We start from the raw sequence: 21,466 nt of genomic DNA, 5'->3' as shown, positions 1-21,466 counted from the left end.
GTGGACAAAAAGGAATGCACTAAAGAAATATGCAAAGCGCTCACTAAATCCTCCCAAATGATTTATTCACACAGCGTCTGCTCATCTGAAAAACCCACATATAAGTGCTTAAAACAGTTCACAGCTTTGATGTGCATTTTCCTCCCTGCATTTGAAAAGCTACATATGAATATGTATCATTTAGCTTATGATGTACAGTATTCAAACGTAATACCAAGTTTCTCACATAGGGATTTCCCCTCACTAAATGAAGCCTTCTAATTTACTCTCAGATAACATTAGGGTGATGCAAATGCTAGATCTTCCCTGCATTAACATTTACAGACTAATCACTCTGAAATCGAGACGACACGGGTCACTTTTCAAGTAAAATTCTGATACACAGTGATCAATCTTAGATATATAAACTGCTCTCCAGGGATATTGATAAGTTAAAGTCAAGAGAAAAACAACTTTGAAAGCATACAAGGACACAGATATCACAGTAGTGTATCAGCTGTCTGGTAAAGAAGTGACCTCTGGGATGCAGGCCTATTATGATTTCATTTTATCTGTGATGGCAAGAACCGAAGTACTGACTGATAATGACTCTGTGCTACTCTGATCTAGTATGACTCAGGGTTTTCAGCAGCTGTTCACAGCAAGTATGAATAACTTCGACTAATTGAACAAACACTCCTTGTTAAGTTTTCTTTCTTAAAAATAATGAGAATCAATAATTTGTTACATAAGTATACTTTAAGCTGTTTTTGTCAAATTTATTTTATTGAACGATCTAGATGTCACACACGCAACTCACACCACTCATAGCTAACATGTAGACAATGCAATACGCTTAGGGAAAACCTTGTCTCTTGGCATTTATATGTGAAAATTGTTCTTTACTTTCAACTTATGAAGGCAAACATTGTGCGGGCAATATGTAAAAATTTTCCAACCGGCGATATATTTGCGTATGGGCGGGGCAATGTAATCATGCACGGACTGACCAAACATGGACGAACTAGTTTCCAAAGAAAACACTCATCGACAGGTCTGCAGGCTGTTATGACTTGGACCAGACCTCACTGAGTTGAGCAAGCAACTTATGTATCATAGGCTGGAGTGTATATATGTCACCTGGCTGATTGGTATATGTGGTACATAAGTGGTTCAAGATAAACTAGACGAGAAAAAAAAAAAAGAATGAAAAAAAGAGAAATATAACTGTCAAAAAAAATTTTCTGGAAATTTCTAAAACAAAAACTGTCCAGTATAAAATCCACCAGGTACAGCTAGCATATTACAAGTCTACCACAACTATGTGCAGTCATTTTAAAGCCATTTGGTTGGAGGTTGATCAAACACATTCCAGAGACTATTGACCAGGACTTTTGCTTGGAATGCACATCCCTGTCCAATACTAGGGAGCCTCTTAAAGTAGAACAATGCCACAGGTACAGCTTGAGAATCACGACAGCTCTTTGTGAAACTTTGTAATTGCATAGCAGTAACAAAGTGCTAGAACAGACTGCACCGCAGACTTCATTACAGGGTTGGGCAGAGCTCACGATGAAATACATCATTTGCTGCTCACAGTAATGCTTTTGATGGAGCCTAAAGGACAGTAAAGTCATTTTCACGCGCCTTGAATTTTTCTAGGATTTTACCATCCAGAGATGCATGTGAGAACACATATGCAGTGGACAGTCTATAGCCATCAAGCTCTCATGTGCAACATGAGAGTAATGTCACTTTGTATTAATGTGCCAATAGAACCGTTAACAGTTCAGTACATTTACCATTAGTGAGAGGGTGTCCTGCATATTCCCCAGGCAGCTCCCTCAGCCAAACAAGTAGTGTTTCCAGTAGTGAGAATATGCTTAAAGTTCTCTATTTCCTGCTGTGTGCAACATTTAAGAAAGGGCAACGATGGATTAACATGATTATCTCCAAATTGCCCAAAGTTCATGTGTGAAAAACTGCCCAGTGGGAGGGGAAATACAGAAGAATATGAAACAAAACAACAACACTGTCACATATATCTAACATATAACAAATAACTACTTACAGAAGCAGTGTCTACTTCATATCAGCATTTTTTTGTCATAAAACACGATGACACCTCATATAAAAATATGGCAAGATATTAATCCTCATATGTTAACATCGCCGCTTCTGCTACTGTGTATAGAAGATATATACACTTCCTATAAAACATAAATATATGTGAAGAGCAGAAGTGAAGTCCGGCACAGAAAATATCAAATATTTCATGACTGAGACTTCTGTTTGGACTGGCGCATCGTAACTAAGTCGAAGAGTAAAGATGAGATGTCGTGAAGATCTGTCACACTCGGCTCAGCAGATGACAGCCACTGATCGATGAGGCTTACCCATCGGACTTGGCTTCAAGCCCCCACCCTGTGCAGCCTCCTCCTGCCGTGGGGGTGGGGGGGAACTTTGTGACTGTAATATTAAAAACCGTACGCAAGGTTTAGATGCGTGGGACAGGGTGAGGCATCTCTAACCAAACAAAATCTCTGAGAATTCCTAAGCTCAGAGACGCTTACACAAACAGCAGGGCAAAATCCATCTTTCTGACAGAATCATTTCCAAAGCCCAAACCCCCAACTGGGCTCCTGGATGCACTTCTGAGCCGGGCCCGCCTGGGAGAGAGTGTGTCAATTTGTGCGCGTGTGCGTGCATGCGTCTGAAGGGTAAAGAGAGAGGGAGCAGTGGGATAAAGAATGAGTCATTCGGTGCAGAATAAGAAGTGCGGCACTACCTGTCTTCAACTTTATTTCGACTTCTCTCTCTAGAACGAGGGTTTTTTTCTACCGTAGTCAGGCAGGCTTTCATCGTTTGAGCAAACTTCAACATCTCTGCATGTCTGTGTAAGTCTAAGACAAAGAGATTAATGGTGAAGTCATCTTAAAGCGTTCCTATCATTTCTCTACAAATCTGTCTGAACCACTTAATTCTCACAAGCTGCGTCTCAGCACTGAGTGACTGTTTGTGTCTAAGCAGGTCCGCTCAGACAAGACTGTGGTAAGAGTTCAAATCAAAGGCTTATAGCCCTTTGGCAAATGATCGAATGAACTCAATCTTAAGTCCCGTGGGGTCAAATGTACCACAGACATGTCAAGTTAGGCCCAACTTTCTCACACATATTCTCTTGTGGTGAGATCTTCCCAGCCGTTCTGTCTCCCCCAATAACATCTGCACAAACCTCGTCGCGTCCTGCATCCTTAATTCTGATCTTACAACGTAACCGCGGTTTCTAATCCCTCAGAACTCTGATATTCACACTTTAATATTATTCGACTTTTTTTTCAACATGACGTTTTCCTCTGCTTAGCCCTTTTCAAATCAAATCAAATCAAATCACTTTTATTGTCACATCACATGTGCAGGTACATTGGTACAGTACATGTGAGTGAAATTCTTGTGTGCGAGCTTCACAAGCAACAGAGTTGTGCAAAATACAATAATGTAAACAAGCAAAATACAAGAATGGCTACATCTGAAACTAATAAATATATGTACAATATATAATAGTATATGCATTTCTGGATGTGTATACTAAATATTTTTCTACGTGTGTGTGTGTGTGTGTGTGTGTACACATATTTTACAAATTAAATAGAGTAAACAATAAATAAAATATATAAAATAAATATACAGAGTGAGACATGTGCAAAACAGTGGCATTACTGTACAGTATGGAGTGCATAATGTTGAAGTTCCAGTAGTGGAGGTGAGGTGTCTATGAAGTGTTCATCAGTCTGATGGCCTGATGGAAGAAGCTGTCTCTCAGTCTGCTGGTACGGGACCGGATGCTGCAGAACCTCCTTCCTGATGGAAGTAGTCTGAACAGTTTATGGCTGGGGTGACTGGAGTCCTTGATGATCCTCCCCGCTTTCCTCAAGCACCGCTTCCTGTAGATGTCTTGGAGGGAGGGAAGCTCACCTCCAATTATCCGTTCAGAGCACCGCACTACTCGCTGGAGAGCTTTGCAGTTGTAGGCGGTGCTGTTGCCATACCAGGTGGTGATGCATCCAGTGAGGATGCTCTCAATGGCACAGTGATAGAAGGTCCTGAGGATGCGGGGGCTCATGCCGAATCTTTTCAGTCTCCTGAGAAAGAAGAGGCGCTGCTGCGCCTTCTTCACTGTTTTGTTTGTGTGTACTGACCACGTAAGATCCTCAGCCAGATGTACACCAAGGAACCGGAAGCTGCTCACTCTCTCCACAGCAGCGCCGCTGATGGTGATGGGGGTGTGTACTTCTCTGCACCTCCGGAAGTCCACTATCAACTCCTTTGTCTTTGCGACGTTGAGGGTGAGATGGTTGTCTTGACACCAGTGGGTCAGGGCGCTGACCTCCTCCCTGTAAGCTGTCTCATCACCATTGGTGATAAGACCCACCACTGTAGTGTCGTCCGCAAACTTCACAATGATGTTGGAGTTGTTAGTGGCTGTGCAGTCGTAGGTGTAGAGTGAGTATAGGAGAGGGCTCAGTACACACCCCTGTGGAGCACCAGTGTTCATTGTGACGGGGGATGAGGTGATGCTGCCCAGTCTGACCACCTGGCGTCTGTCAGACAGGAAGCTAAGGATCCAGCTGCAGAGGGAGCTGCTCAGTCCTAGATCCTGCAGTTTCCTGTCCAGCTTCGAGGGAACGATGGTATTGAATGCTGAGCTGTAATCTACAAACAGCATTCTCACATACGTGTCTCTCTTCTCCAGGTGTGACAGGGCAGTGTGTAGTGTCAGGGCTATGGCATCATCAGTGGACCTGTTGTGGCGGTATGCGAACTGTAGAGGGTCCAGTGAGTCGGGTAGTGCAGAGCAGATGAAGTCCTTGACCAGCTTCTCGAAGCATTTGCTTACGATGGGGGTCAGGGCTACAGGTCGCCAGTCGTTCAATGAGGAGTACAGGGATGATGGTGGCCATTTTGAAGCAGGCTGGGACTACAGACAGAGAGAGGGAAAGGTTGAAGATGTGCGTGAACACTCCAGCCAGCTGAGCCGCGCATGACTTGAGGACGCGGCCGGGAATCCCGTCCGGACCAGTAGCTTTGCGTGCGTTCACCTTCCTGAAGCACTTCCGCACATCCTCCTCAGACACAGTGTGCGCACTGACGTCATCCGCAGTCGCACACTGTCCGGTCTCATGGTATTCGCTGTGTCGAATCTAGTGTAGAATACGTTTAGATCCTCACACAGAGAGGCCGTGGTCTGCGGTGTGCTGGTTTTCCCTCTAAAGTCTGTGATCGTGTTTAGTCCCTGCCACATACTCCGAGGGTTGTCAAACTGTTGCTCCACCCTGTCCCTGTACTCACGTTTGGCTGCTTTGATCGTCTTCCGGAGTTGGTAATGTGCGTGTTTGTAGTCCGATGTGTTCGCGGAGGCAAAGGCGGTGCTCCGTGCCGCCAGTGCCGCGCGAACATCTCCGTTAATCCAGGGTTTTTGATTTGGGAAGGATTTAACTGTTCTGGATGGGACGACATCTTCCACGCATTTCCTGATAAATCCACAGACTGAGTCTGTGTATTCATCAATGTCCCTAGCAGCCACGTGAAACATTTCCCAGTCCGCGTGATCAAAACAGTCCCGCAGCGCAGACTCCGATTGGTCCGTCCAACAGTGCACCGCCCTCCGGGTTGGAGCTTCCTGTTTCAGCTTCTGCCTGTAGGCGGGCAGGAGCAGGATGGAGCGGTGATCTGATTGGCCGAATGGGGCGCGGGGGAGGGCTTTGTACGCATCCCGGAAAGAGGTGTAGCAGTGGTCGAGTAGCCGATCTCCACGAGTGTTAAAATGGATGTGTTGGTGGAGTTTGGGTGAGACTTTCTTCAGGTTTCCCTTATTAAAGTCTCCGGCTGTGATAAACGCTGCCTCTGGGTGTGCGGTTTCCTCACTGCTGATCGCGCTGTACAGTTCCCTGAGTGCTCGGTCAGTGTCGGCTTGTGGGGGAATGTAAACAGCCGTAATAATCACTGCTGTAAATTCCCTCGGTAGCCAGAATGGCCGGCACTTAATCATCAGGTACTCCAGGTCCGGTGAGCAGAAGGATTTGACCGGGTGCACGTTCGCATAATCACACCAGCTGTTGTTGACCATGAAACACACACCACCGCCTCTGCTTTTCCCAGTAAGATCCTGTGACCTGTCCGCGCGATGCACGGAGAACCCCGGTAGTTGTATTGCGGAGTCCGGTACCTTGTCCGATAGCCAGGTTTCTGTGAGGCAGATCACGCAGCAGTCCCGCATCTCTCGCTGGAATGAGATCCGTGCCCGAAGCTCGCACAGCTTGTTCTCCAGAGACTGCACATTAGCCAGTAATAAACTGGGTAACGGTGGTGTGTTAGTGCGCCGTCTCAGTCGAACCAGAATGCCAGATCTTCTCCCTCTGCGTTGGCGTTTGCGGCCTCCAGGGCCAGAGAACAAAGGCGTCTCAGGTGAGATGAATGGGGGGTCTGCAAACGGAGCGTCCGTGTTGCAAAACTTGAACTCCGGAAAGTTATAAGAAAGACCGTCTTTTATGTCCAGTAAGGTTTGTCGGTCGTACACAAGGAGACATGTGCTACTCGCGATAAAATGAAGGAAAAGTAAAATTAAACACGGAAAAAAGCCGTTGCTTGGGGGAGCTCGCGACAAGGCTGCCATACTCGGCGCCATCTTGTTCATGACCTTTAGGTCACCAAGAGATAATGCTAACCAGGGAACAATATCCTCATTCTAGGAGAATGTATCATTGTTTTGAATTTGCCATTTTCATAAATGACAAGCAAGATCTCCTGATACAGAGAATAAGAATTGAGAGTGAACAAATTTGCACAATAGAAGACAAGATAAAAAGAAAAAAAGATCATAACAGGGCTGAGAGCATGACCTGGTACCTACACTCTGCTTTATCAGACATTCTGGCAGAGTGGAACAGTTTTGACCATTAAACTTACAGGTTTTTTACATGTTAACAATGCCACAAAAATTTGTCATGATAACATTAAGAAAACTGGCTGATTTAGAGCAGTAGCACGTCATTATTTTGGATATCCCCAAAATAAACACGGCCCAGGGAGACATCCAGTTTTTAAACCTGATATGATCTCACTGCCAGAGCGGGAAACACATTAAACATATTTGCTCACCTTTGGGAAAACCATCCATGCAGATCAACATAGCCTTTATGTTCAACTTCACTCCCCAACTAAAACATGCCTGAAGGTTTAAACACTGATAATAAAATGTGCTATCAAGATACTTTTTATCTACATTCTTTCTCTGCTCAGTAACCTCAGACTTATAATGTAACCCAGTATTTTTATTCTGAGGCCTTACAGTTTAGCATTCTGACTATCTTGTTTTTCTGGAGCCAGAAGCTTATTTTGGCAGGAGGTGCTGAGTTATCAGCTATCGCCAGCAAGCTGGGTTGCTGTGCCCATAAAACTATGTCACTCTGACACAAAGATCTGCTAATTAGTTTCAAGTAACACGCTAACAAAATACTATAACTGTCAGGGAGCTGAGGTCTTGCAGATAGTTTAGTGTTAGGTACATGCCTAATTACAAGTCTTAAAAAACATTTGAATGAATGGAGCTTGCAAAATAAATTACATGCATCGTATATAGATCAGGCACAACACTATGACAACTGACAGAAGTGAATAACATAACGTAAAGAACTGTACCCGAGTTGGACAAAGGCCAAAATTGTGATTGCTACATGACTGGGTCAGAGCATCTCCAAAACTCCAAAGCTCATGTTGGGTTTTTCCAGTCTGCAGCGGGAAGCAAAGGCTGGCCTGTGTGGACAGACGAGCTCATGCAGCTCAAACTGCCAAAATTGTTGGTGCTAGTGCTGATAGAAAGGCATCAGAATACACACTGCATCACAGTTTGATGCGTATGGTGCTGCATAGTTGCAGACCAGAAAGGGTGCCAATGTCGACTCCTATGCACCGCCAATAGCAATGGAGCAATGGAAGAATCATGATGAATCACGTTTTCTTTTAACTCATGTGGATGCCCAGGTGGGTTACTTATCTGGGAAACACCTGGCATCGGGATACACCATGGGAAGAAAGTGAGCTGGTGGAGGAAGTACGATCCTTTGGGCAACGCTCTGCTGGGAAAACTTGGGTCCTTGTTAAAGTTACTGTGACAAGTACCACCTACCTAAGCATTGTTGCAGACCATGTACAGCTTTTTGTTGAAATCGTAATCCCTAATAGCAAAAATGGTCCAGAAATGGTTTGAGGAGAACAAACCAGTTTAAAGTGTTGACTTGGCCTCCAATTTCCCCAGGTTTCAATCCAACTGTGCATCTGTGTGATGTGCTGGACAAACAAGTCCAATCCATGGAAACTCCACCTCAAACTTAAAGGACTTAAAGGATCGTTTGCTAACATCTTGGTCCAGATACCACAGCACACAATCAGGACTCTAGTGAAGTCTGTGCCTCAATGGATTGGAAGAACCAACACAATATTATGCAGTTGGTCATAATGTTACGCCTAATCGGTATACGCACACACAACACACGGCGTTATGATAAAAAGAATCCATCCATAAAGAGAAACCTTTTTTTTCACTACACTAGATGTTTAATACTCTTTAGTTGCCAATTTTAACGTGGGAGTCTATGGTGATGGCTCGCTTTTAGAGCCAGCCACAAGTGGCTACTCAGAGTTCTTGACACATAACTGTCGGCATCATTTTCCATCCCTGGAGGTTGTTGTTTGACTCACAATCATCCAGAACAAAACCCACTAATTGGAAGGTTGACAGTTCAACCCCCGGTTCACCCAGTCTGCATATTGATACTCCCAATACCGCGCATGTAACCAACAAGAGTATCGAATAAAGTGCTATATGATGCATATGAATAACACTTGAAAGTCTCACACTATTACAAACCTCTACTAGACTAGAAGACCCAAATGCCTCGAAGCCGAGTCTGCTTGATGTTCTGAATTTACATAAAAATGTCTGTTCTGAGGAAAAACAGCAACACAGGAAAGACACAGATCCCAAGTATTCCACACAACACCAACACCACTGGCAGTAAATAAGGTTACTTTAGGTCACGCTGCCACTGGGATACAACTCAGGCTGTTTTAAGATGTCAATTAAACCTCATGCTGTGATTATGATAGAATTGCAGCGCTGCAAACAAAACTGCAGAAAACCACAGTATGGTTACAGGGGATAAAGAGCTGACTAACGGCTCAGGTTTAATTAGATGCCCCCATTAAAAGAGAAAGAGATCCGAAATTAACATGACAGCAGAAGTGACACTTGGGCACATTAGAACTTAAAATTTATTCAATTTTTAAAAACAGTGTTGAGGATTGGTTTGATTACCATTTCTTCTGATATGATGTTTAGCATTTTTTTTCTGAAATGTTGGTGGTGCTGTGCTGTTTAGGAGTCGGTGGAAGTTATCGCCAGACTTACCAGTGCCTTCTTTCTCCAAAATGTCAACGCTTGCACTGACAGAGACAAAGGATTCTCATTTCCGGAGCCACCACAGTGTACTTAATCAAGTTTGGATTAAAATTCATTTGGGAAAAGGCTCAATGAGCCATAAGGACTGACTTACTAGAATAAGTATTAAAAAGCATCTAAATTAGCATTTAAAGATGAGCTAAAGAAATGTAACGTTATGACAAAAAAAAAAAATAAATCTTAAGGCCAGCTTACCTGTAAATGGGATCCTGCATCACCATCATTTTGCTCTCGTCCCATGTCCACTCCTTCTTCTGTGTAAACAAAACGAAACCATTCAGTTACACCAAATGTAAAAAAATTGGATACATAAGACGAATGAAATAAGAAACATTCCTTGCTTGGACAGTTTGAGCATAAATCAGCTGAAACTCAAAGACAGACAGATGATATTCCGTGAGCACAGATATCATTGTGAGCCCTTCACATACATTTTTTACTTGCTCCTTTTGTCTGTTTGATTAAATCTACCTTTCACCTTAATGTCACAATCAAAATGTCACCACAGACGCACACAGGAATCATTCTTGTTGATTTCTGTCTCCACAGAGCCCTTTGTTGACCGAGTCATTCAATCACTTCAATCTGCGCTCTTTGAATGCCTCCTTTGCACTCAGAGATGTAAATAGATTGCTGACCGTCACACTTGACATTTCAGCTTTCGGGACAAGGAGCCAAACTCGACAAGAAAACATTCATCCATCGACTGGCCTTTAATTGCATCCCGCCAGTACACTTGACCAAGGGCCTTTTGAGGGCAGCCAGGTACAGAAAAATAAATATCCATATTTTGTGCTCACTTTTGGTTTGTTGTCAGAAATTAAATATAGTTTGAATCCCTTCATTTTTCAGAATTCTTTTTAAAACTTTATCATGTTGCGTTTTTATCTGAGTTTGTGCCTGGCTTTCAGTTAGCTGACTTGACAGCTAACTGCTATTTAAGTGAAGGTGGAACTGTCCTGTTAGCATATGTAAAGTAGAGATGACAACCTAAGCCGAAAGGATAATACAAAGTTCCAAAAACAAAAAAAGAAAAGCAAAAACTGACTGCCGGCTTGCCAAACTAAATAGTTACAAAACAAGCAGGTACTAATTTATTAACACAGATGCAGCCCGTTCATTCTGATGTATGCCCTTGGTAATTTACCAATAGCAGTGGAAATTAGTAAGTCAAACACAAGCAAACTTAATGTGGGCATGAATAATCTAACAACTAAACAACACAGCAAAAGACTTTTGCATATTTCAAGTGGAGGGTGGTGCTGAAGCAAACCACACAGAGTTCAGTGGAACCATGGACTGACACTGTCTAAAGACAAAGGTGGGATGTCTCATCACTTCTTGATGACAGAGCTCCCAGGGTGGACAAGATTCGCCCTGAGTTCCTTAAGGTTCTGGATGCTACATAGCTGTTTTGGTTGCCACATCTCTACAACATGGCATGGAAATCTGTGGCAGTGCCTCTGGTTTGGTATGCTGGAGTGGTAGTTCCGATCTTTAAGAAGGACAACCAGAGGGAGTGTTTCAGCTATAGGGGGATCACACTAGTAAGCCTCCCTGGGAAGGTCCAAGTCAGGATACTGGTGAGGAGAGACATTCAGTTAGTTAAACCTCAATTTCAGGAGGAAAAATTCGGGGGTTTTTGTCCTCGTTGCAGAATACTGGACCAGGTCTTTATCTTCTCGAGGATATTTGAGGGTACATGGGAGTTTGAGGAACTATTCTTTATTTGCTTTTTGGACTTGGAGAAGGCATTTTACTAAATTTCTTTGTAAATTTGGGTACGACTTACTCTCTTATTGCTACGAGAGCTATTCAGTCTCTGCACAACTGAATTTCGAGGCCCATCTAAGTTCCAGAAGTTGGTGTCAGAATCTCATTTCTGCTTTTTAAAGATGCTCAAGTTCTATTGGCTTCAAAATTCGGACACTGTACCGCTCTATTGTGGTGAACTGAGAGATGAGTGTGAATGTGCAGCTGCTGATCTACATCCCTACCCTCATCTATGTTCACGAGCCCTGGGCAGAAATCAGACTGTGGACACAAGTGGGAGAAATGAGTTTCTTCTGAAGGGCGGCTGGGCTCCCCCTTACTGTTGAGATGCGAAGTTCCTTCATTCAGAAGGAACTCCACATTGAAAGGAGCCAGTCGAGGTGTTTCAAGCATTGCCTACTTGGAAGAGGCCCTGAGGCAGATCCAGGGAAAGCTATAGAGATTATATCTCTTAGTTGGCCTGGGAAAGTCTTAAAGTTCCCTCGGATGAACTGGGAGAGGATGGTCTGGTGTATTGACCCACGGCGGGAAAGCGGCATTAAATAGATGGATGTGTGGAGATTTTCACCAGTTAGCCTGTAAATGAAGTTATTGTTCCATTTGCATAAATGTGCACATCACTTTTGTTTTCTGCATGTGTATGTAGCTGCAGGTATTTTTTAGTATGGCCATGTGTAATGAATGGCATGTGTATATGACTCACGGCCGTCAGTGGATAACAAACTATTTCAGCAAAAACCTCAATATTCATTACATTCAGTACACATTACGCAGAGACTTTGATCTCTACCTTATTGTTTATGTGCAGATTCTCTGCTTACAATTGTGACCTAAAACCTAAAACACTTAACATTTCTGTTAAATGTCAAAAACAACTTTGTAGCCATTAATACATCAATCGCTTGTATTTTGTGTTATTCTTTCTCTCCTGTCGATGTGACACTTTCTGTTCTGTTAACGTAAAATGCCAGCTTTAAGGTCCAGAAACATGCAGGGCTCTGCTCTAAACATGCAAGATTTGGCCTCAGCAAAAATCTACAGGACAAGTCAAACTTTGGGCACCACTTTGAGCAGTCTACATGCACTGATTTCACACTTTTAATAACATCTCCCTTGGGCTTCCAAATAAATTATTCCTCCTAGTGGCAACTATCACATTCACATCAGGGATGTGCTTTTTTTGTGCTGTCATTTTCAGCACAATTTGTAGTAAATTGTCAGGCTCAAATCTAAGCGCAGTTTTATGGTTTAATTAAGTACTCAAAGTACCTCAAAAGAAATACATATGCAGTAGGCAAGCTGAAAAAAATAAATGTCCCAAAGCCAATGTGCCTGTTCAGTACTCCCGACAGAACGATTCTACGCTGCTTAAAAGTATCTGGTGATGTCTGCGGACTCAGTACTTCCAAAAAATATAAATCTGTCGACTTCATGTGCATCTGGTCACCGGAAATGAGAATCTATATTATAGAGAATATACAGTATTTCCTAAACAGTTCTTCAAATACTGATGTAAAGCTTCAGTAACAGCTGAGATTTTCCACTTTGATATTTTTTATTGAACTGAATTTGCTGAAGCACAAAGCATGAAGGACATTAGCCTTAACCCTATGAATACTTACAGTATGCATCATCCACTCACACTGCTGTCCACAACAAAGCTATAGAGCAAATATGCAGATGTTTTCAGGTGGCCATTTACTAACAAAGCTAGACTTTTAAACTAGTCCGATTAAAGGCCAACTCCTTTCAGGGCCATTCAGACATTAATGTAAATCTGACATACAAATATGGCCTTTGTAAGTCAACAGAGTTTCACCTGATATAAGCTGAGTGAGTCCTACATAAAGTAGGTACAGTCTTTCAGGTGAAGCTTAACTATAAAGTTTTTTCAGACTACAGCAGCAAAATCAGTGTGCCAAAAATGATGCTCCAAAAAGCTTAAAGGAATTTGACAGTTTTCATCAGAATTTGGAGGAAACCATCTTGCAAGTTGGTTTTATATGGAACATTCATCCCTGCATCATTTGCTCATTCTTCCCAATACGAAGGAACTAAGGAAATGTGTGGTCTGTGCAGATGGTGGACCATCAGCTGAGGAAATCTTGCCATTTTCACAGCCAGCAAGTTGCCAACAGGCAATCAGATTTTGGAGCTGCCTCATCTCCTTACAAAGACACAGACTGTCCCTTTAAATACAAGACTTCGATTGCTTTTCAGGCTTGCACAGAGTGTTTAAAATAAACTGTATATGAAAGAGAAGTGAAACATAGAGGAAGAAACTTGGACTGGCTTTTTAGCCGTCAAATAATTCTATCAAAATGCTCCAGAGGGCACCAATAACACAAGCACATCTGAGAGGTCCAGGACACGAGGCATAGGAGTCAGATGGGCTGAAGCTCCCTGTTGGCACACTGATCAGCCAAAGCAGACACAGCCCTAACCTTAAGCTGTATGGGGGAATGTATTACAAAGCGAAATTAATGAGTTAGCAAGCTATGCTGACCTTAAAGCCAAATTTTTCTGTGTCACAAAAGTGACTCTCTTTTTACCTACCGGTAGCTAAATCACCATGGTAACTGATACTCAACCTGGTCAGGACCAGGTTGTGTTCAAAGTGAGCTCAGTTTGCCCATACCTTACTGTTGCCAGCTCTATGCATCACACGCTCACTGGAATCCTCAGTATGTAATATTGGAACACAGGATCTCTATTCAAACCATAGAATTAATTTACTTTGCTCAAGCATCAAACTCAAGCAGCTTTCACATCTCCTTCATAACCTATGGGGCTTTAATGTTTAGTTTCTAGTGAGACCCAATCACATAAACACTAGCACTGAGTTCTAAATATCATAAGTCATAAAATATTTAACTTGAAGTATTTTACATGGATTTTTTTTTATTCTGTGCACTAAATACCAAGTTTACAGTTGTTGTCTTTTACAGCTTTAATATCTTGTCTTATTTGTAACAGCACTGCTATATTTTTATGTTCTTATATTTATGTTCTGTATACATTTTAATGACTATAGGATGATCATCATCTCTGATTGGGGGAGGTGCCTCTCATAGGGATCATTTTGTGCAGAAAAAGAGTCACTTGACTGGAGAAACACCCCTTTTTATGTGACCACAGAGCCTAAAGCAGGATTTCCAGCTTAACAGAGAAAATCCATAAGCACTGGTGATGCATGTCATCTCCAGTGAGGTTTTAGGTTTTGTCAAGCTGCTAACGCAAAATAGCCTTATTATGAGTTATGAGCAAATATAATCAATTTATAATTGTTCTCCATCCATCTATTTTGTTCCACTTAACCGTGGCCAGGTCAGGTGGACATGGGGGCAGCAGCCTAAGCAGATAAACCCAGACCTGTCTTTCCTCGGCCAACACCTAAAGCTTGTCCGGGCCAGGTGAGAGATATAATCTCTCCTGTGTGTCCTGGGTCTGTCCCGGTGTCACACCTCACCCAGGAGCCACCCAGGAGAAATCCTTGTCAGATGCCCGAACTGGCTCCTTTTGATGTGGAGGAGCACCAGCTCTTTTCTGAGCCCCTCCCAGATTGCCAAACTCCTCACCCCATCTCTAAGGGAGAGACCAGCCACCCCCTGGAGAAAGCTCATTTGCACCATTTGTATCCATAAACCTGTTCTTTTGGCCACTACCCAGAGCTCGTGACCATAGGTGCAGGTATGGACGTTGATCGACCGGTAAACTGAGTTGTTAGTAAATGGCAAATTATCTACAGAAGCCCACAGTTTTTATTTAACCTCCTAGGACCTGGCGTCCACATATGTGGACATTACATTTTGGGTTATTTAGACCAAAATACTGAATTTTGCTCTACAAGGCCCTAATATTCACTTACGAGGACATTATACTGCTACTGTTCTATCAACATTTTAAATGAATATCCTCATATGTGGCTCTTATTTTTCTTAAAAACAAAAATCAGGTAAAAAAAATAAATCTCGTAATTCTTTGTTTTTACAGTCATCGGGCCCCAATATGCCCAAATATCAAAGAGAAATTAAAAATTCATGCCGTGGAAGATTTCGGGTCTTAGGAGTTTAAGGAGGTAAGCATGCTTTTTAATGCTTTTTCAATACACAAACCCTAAAAAGGTAAAAATGTACTTCAGATGCTTTTTAATACAAAAACTTTGTAAACATGACAGTCATTTTCCCTTGAAATTACAGCAGGTACTGTAGCTAGTAACCTATATTCTTCCAGAGCTGATGGGGGCAGGATATCACCCCTCCAGAAGTGGGTATAGTAGTACTTTCCATTCAAGTCAGATGACCAAGGGGTGAAACTGATTTGCAAAAGGCAATATGAAAACGTTGCTATTGTGTTTTTCAGTACAAAGTATCATCCTTCTTGTGTTGTCCTGAAATAATAGAGTTCATCTTTAAGTACAGAGGATAATCTTTTTCTTTTTGTATTGAACCGAGCATCAAGCATCTTGGAATTCTCCTGGTCCTGGCACCAAGTACCATATTTCTGAAATCAGATATCTGGTGACGGCCCTATAATCTACACCATTTAAAGCGGGCAGGACTGGATTAAGCTCATCGATCATCATCGTCTTTATTCCCTCCATTCGCTGAGTCGACCACAGAGCCTGTCCCGTCATCCTCAGCTCACTTGGAAACACAGATTCCTCTCCAGTGTCAGTTCAACTTCTTCAAGCTTTCTTCTTGCTCTTTCCTCATCTTTTAATTCATGATTTCTACTCTGCTAATGGTTCTGATCCCCATCAAGCACTGTATTCTCTTTAGTAGTCCTTCCGTTGTCACACATGCTCTCTAAGAGGACTGGTCGTTACCTTCTGCTACAAACAAAGACACAGGAAATTAAACAGCTGTTGACAGATACACATTAGGGGCCAGACATACTGATTTTGTGCCAACAAAAAGCCTCATTATGTGTTAAAACACAATTGCTGGGAATTTACAGGGTGACAGAGAAAGCAAAGTGAAAATATATACGGGGTGAAAAGAAAATTGTATTTTTTATGCCTTTAGTACAGTAAATACCTGCAGTATTATATGAAATGCAGGAAAAGTAGCTTAAAAAAAACCCCAAACACAACACAGTTTCTTTAACACCACAGCTGTCAGTGATTTTTTCCTTTTTCATGTTTAGTTTAACTCATTCACTGCCAGCCATTTTCAAATGGCTGGCAGTGAAACACAACAAGACTTGCACCACATTTTTGTCTCACTGCGCAATCCCTTACGTGCGCAAACCCTGCACCTCCTTGCAGGTCTACTTTTACTGCTGGTGGGCTTCAGTTCAACTTACGTTGACTGCCATTGACGTCTAGACGTCAATGGCAGTGAATGAGTTAATTTCGGAGCATTTTCTTGTGTTCAAATTACAAGAAACATGTATGCCTGTGAAGTTAGGAGAATACTTGCTCTTGCTGCAGCGCTGCACGTTTTGTGCTGCCCTCGGTAAACTCATTGCAAGGCAAAGGCTGCACTTGTGTTTATAAAGTGAGGCACTGTTAGCAGATTATCCACACAGCTTTCCATTTCCATCAGTACATTTCCTTTGCCCAAGTGGCATCTCACTTGGAAAAAAAGTAGCCCTAAACTGCTAGAGTCAACACCCACCTTTAACCACTCTGTAAGCATCGGTGAATGTTGTGGGCTAATAGAGCTGGCTGTCATCTGCAGCACTATCAAGGATCGAGTGATAGTGCTATATGCGTGATGAATTGGGCATTGAAGAGAAAAAAGAAAAGGAAAGGGAAAGAAAAAAAGAAAAGAAGAAAAAGAAAAAAAGAGAAAGAAAAGAAGAAGAAAAAGAGAAAAAGGAGAAAAAAAGAAGAAAAAGAAGAAAAAGAAAAAAGAGAAAAAAAAGAAAAAAAAGAAAAAAAAGAAAGAAAAGAAAAAAGAAACAAGAGAAAAAAAAAAAAAAAAAAAAAGGATCGACGTGGCCGATGACAGAGGTGGTCAACGCGCAACCATAAAGCACACGTATGAACCAAAAACAAACATCAATGTTTTTACACCAAGACATTTTATATATTGTTTTACTGATCCGTTCAAAGGTCTACGATGCGGGTGACAACAATTCAGTACAAAACAGTACAAAGTAGTACAAAAGATGCTTTTAATTTGCAATTTATAAAAAAAGTTCACTCACTTTCTTCTTTTTCCTCAAGGTGATTTTCACGCCATCTACAGACACCACGATGTGGACTTTTTTCTTCTTGATGTTTTTGACCTTGAACTCATACTGCAGAGAGAAGACAGGCAAAGCGATATTAATTCTTTGGAAAATTAAAGGTAGACGTGGGATGTGTGTGTGTGTGCGTGCGTGCGTGCGTGCGTGTGTGCGTGTGTGTGTGTGTGTGTGTGTGTGTGTTGGGGGAGGGGGGGTCCACCTGTTGAATCATGTCCTGGGGCAGTGGAAAAAAAAATTATACGAAACAGGGAAGAAATATCAAATGACAACATTGGCGCATGTCTGACAGCCCTGTCTAACTTTTAGATGGTTTGATCTAAAAGTTGAGTTAAAGCTGCTGTGATTTCAGAACTATATTAGTTATAACACCGGTGTAACATGCAGCTGAAGGTACAGAGGTGATACTTCCACTCAACCCAAACCTCTGGACATAAAAACCCTACAAGCGTCTGTTGTCAAGGCTTGCTCAACAGTCTTACATATGTATCAAAGCAAAGTACCGTAATTGTCGGGCTATAAGCCGCTACTTTTTGCACAAGCTTTGAACCCTGCGGCTTTTAGTCAGGTGCGGCTTTTCTATGGATTGTCCATGATTTTTGTGATATCGTAAGACGATTTGTTTTGTGTGTTCCGCTGTTGTACGGCACTGCGTTGCCTGGCGGAAGGATCGGGGTTCAAGAGTGGTATGTTAGTCACATGTCCGTCCGCCAGGCAACGTAGTGCCGTACGAATTAGCGCGAAAAAAAAAACTTCAAAGTAGCGGTACGCGTTCAGCGGGAGGCCTGGATGATGAGCGGCGATAAACTTGCGAAAAGCAAGTTATGCTCAACTCCACCGGTGGATTCTGACAGCGTGGAAAAGTGTGAAAGCATCCACGATCACCAACGGATTTTGAAGGGCTGGACTGTTGCATGATGGAGAGGAGGACACCGCCACGGCCCTTCTGAGGGTGTTCGACTCCGACACTGACAATGAGGATTTCTTTGGTTTTGAAAGTGACAACGAAGGAAAGGAGCTAAGAGTGGATGACGAAGCCATCCTGAGCCTGTTTGTATCCGACACTGGAGGAGAGGACTTTGGTGGTTTTAGTGCGCAGGAAGAAGAGAAAGATGGTGGTGAATGACTGACTTTTCTTCTTGTTAAAGCTGTGTCACTGCACCTGAGCCTAAAAGGTAGTCCGAATCTATTTTTCTGGTGTGCTGTAGGTTACTGTTATGTACTACATGTGCAAATATGTACCCATAACTTGTTTTTCAAAATATTAATAAAAGTGATGTCTCCAAACAGCCATCTCTTTCCTGACAATTCCCTTTGTGCATATTCTCTTACATATGATAAGTCAACATTGAAACACCTGCGGCTTTTAGTCAGGTGCGGCTAATGTATGTACAAAACAGGATTTTCCCCTGATTTTAGCTTGTGCGGCTAATATTCAGGTGCGCTTTGTAGTCCGGGAAATACGGTACTGTTAAAAAAATTACATTGACATCTTGCTAGTTAATGGTAGCAGCAGATAACTGAGGTTCAGTTTGTACAGACCGAGCACGGTGTGAAAAGATGACACGGAAAATTTTTTGGATGCAAATTTGTTGTGCAACATTAAGGGTTTCATCCATCCATCCATTCGCTTCCTCTTATCCTGGAGCCTATCCCAGCTGTCATAGGGCGAGAGGCAGGGTACACCCTGGACAGGTCGGCAGTCTGTCGCAGGGCTAACACACAGGAACAGACAACCATTCGCACTCACATTCACTCACACATTCACACTTAGTGGCAATTTGGACGGTGGGAGGAAGCCGGAGTACCCGGAGAGAACCCACGCAAACACGGGGAGAACATGCAAACTCCACACAGAAAGACCCCGGCATGATGTTGGAATTGAACTCAGGACCTTCTTGCTGTGCGGCAGCAGTGCTAACCACCGTGCCACCGTGCTGCCTATTCAATTTTGTGAAAAATATATTTTCAGATAGACAGAGCACACTGTTGAAAAAAATCAAGCCAACATCATTTCTAATGGTTTGATCTAAAAGTTGTGTAGGCTCTGTGTAGGTAGGTATGAGCACCGTGGTGATGCATGTCATCTCCAAGTCGAGATGTGTGTGCCCCAACAATATATGTTCATCTATCATAAGCCATATAATCGTCCCAATACAAAATGATGGTACTACACATTTTTTACCATGTCATGCAGACTTCTGCTAAAGCAGCTCGTTCTTTGTTCATAACACCCAGAGCATATTTGCATCCACTCATAATGCACTTGCCACAAACCAAGCACGCAGTCAAACTATGAATAAAACCAGCTTCACTGTGTCTTCATAAACACACTTGAAAGATTTGAATAAGCATCGTGCCAGCTTTTGCAAACTTGATCAGCCCTACAATAACAAACTTCTGTGGTTAATTTAAAAACATTCTGGTTTCTATGTTAGAAGTACCAGAAAGCATTAGATAAAGAAAGCTTGAATGAACATGAAATTATTTGAGCACAGACACCTGACAATGACCAAGATTTGTTGCAGAAAAAGGGCAATCCCAGCTGAGTGAATATAAGATGATGGGCAGACTCCTGCTATGCTAAAGTCAATTTATACCCCATAAATCAAGCTGAGACAGCTTCCATGGTCTCTGCTGCCTTTAATGGAGCTGTGAGCGGTGTCAAAAAACAACCCTGCAGGAGGCACCCACAGTCAATAGTGTATGGAGCCACACTGTTTGCCTATCAAATACAGAGCAGGGCTAAAAAAAAAATCCTGGATCAAGTGACTTTTGTGTTAATATAGGGATCTTGCAAACTGACATGCAGCCGAGTGATGCCTGAATCCCTGAGTTATACAGCACCACCTGAAAGGTGACAGGAGACACACCTCTATGTCTACTTCTAGCCATCAGCCATCATCAGAGAAACGACTGAGGTTAGATTAGGTACAATCCTACCATGCTGTGAGACGCTTATGGAAGACCCACTCAGTGAATCAAAGAAAGACATCAGAACATTGGGGTGCATATAAAAACAGCAAAGCGAGCACTCTGGTCTAAATAAAGCACAACTCATTGATGAGTTCTGAATCAATGAGCCTTGGTTACCCCTGAGACAGTAGCTGGTTCACCACTGCTCCTTCCTTGGACAACTTTTGATAGATGCTGACCACTGCAGACTGGGAACACCCCACAGGAGCTGCATTTTTGGAAATATTCAAGTGACGTCAGTGTATGTGCAAGTAATCCCTGACCAAATACTCTCTCAGTCTGGCTTCAGACAGCTCGAAACACTTTTTATATCTATATTGTAAATTCAGTCATCTCGGGGACAGCTCTGGCTCCAAGCAGATGGTCCACCCAGATGCTATCTATGAGGGACAGCCAATCAGAAGAGCATGAGGTTTGGGGTTTTTTATTATTATTATTTGTTTGCTTTTATGTGTTGCACCAAGGCCCAGTATAAGAAAAATAATGATATAATGTTAAATGGTTACTACATGCACAGTTATGTATTGCAATTCAAGTCATTCAAGTCCAATGGATAGCTTGAAATGGTACAAAGTTAATTGGTGAACTGTCAGAGGTTAAAAAAGGTAAGGTTACCCAAAACAAAAAAAGTATGTACATTTCAGAATTATATAAAAAGGCCTTTCTCCAGGGAACACAAAATGGGTTCACAATTTAAAGGAGGTTGATCAATCCTTGAAAGCTGCTGCTAATAATTCCTCCAGGTGTTCCAACTTTTCTTGATTACTTACAACCCCATCTGTCTGCATAAAACCAGTGTTGGAACACATTATGCTACCATACCCTCGTGAGCATCAGTTTAACAGTACTGTACTGCAGAAAGTAGTGTGTTGCTACAAAAATGGCGAGAATAAGGCAATTAACAATGGAAGAGAGAAAGACCATCATAACACTTAAAAGTTTAGGTCTCTCCTACAGAGAAATTGTAAAGAAAGTCAGGGTGTCAGTGAGTACAGTTTCTTTCACCACTGAAAGGCATTCAGAAACTGG

At 42.4% G+C, this 21,466-nt stretch overlaps 1 protein-coding gene across 3 annotated transcripts in view; it reads right to left on the bottom strand.

Annotated features, from left to right (window-relative positions):
• LOC147309736 (carboxyl-terminal PDZ ligand of neuronal nitric oxide synthase protein-like) overlaps positions 1-21,466 on the bottom strand; it is a 253,409-nt gene that overhangs the window by 151,806 nt on the left and 80,137 nt on the right. For all 3 annotated transcript variants that reach the window (XM_086268915.1, XM_086268914.1, XM_086268916.1), the window contains exons 3-4: positions 17,423-17,515; positions 9,689-9,747 (exon numbers count right to left, since the gene is read on the bottom strand). In XM_086268915.1, the coding sequence (XP_086125041.1) occupies positions 9,689-9,747; positions 17,423-17,515 (152 nt within the window). The remainder of the gene's footprint in view (positions 1-9,688; positions 9,748-17,422; positions 17,516-21,466) is intronic.

Source organism: Aulonocara sp. 'chitande type north' Nkhata Bay, linkage group LG17, assembly GCF_057382095.1.
Source record: "Aulonocara sp. 'chitande type north' Nkhata Bay isolate Kocher_YH1m ecotype deep benthic linkage group LG17, A_spYH_male_GT1.1, whole genome shotgun sequence".
In the NCBI taxonomy this organism is placed as follows: domain Eukaryota; kingdom Metazoa; phylum Chordata; class Actinopteri; order Cichliformes; family Cichlidae; genus Aulonocara; species Aulonocara sp. 'chitande type north' Nkhata Bay.
This window is presented reverse-complemented; position numbering and strand designations above follow the sequence as displayed.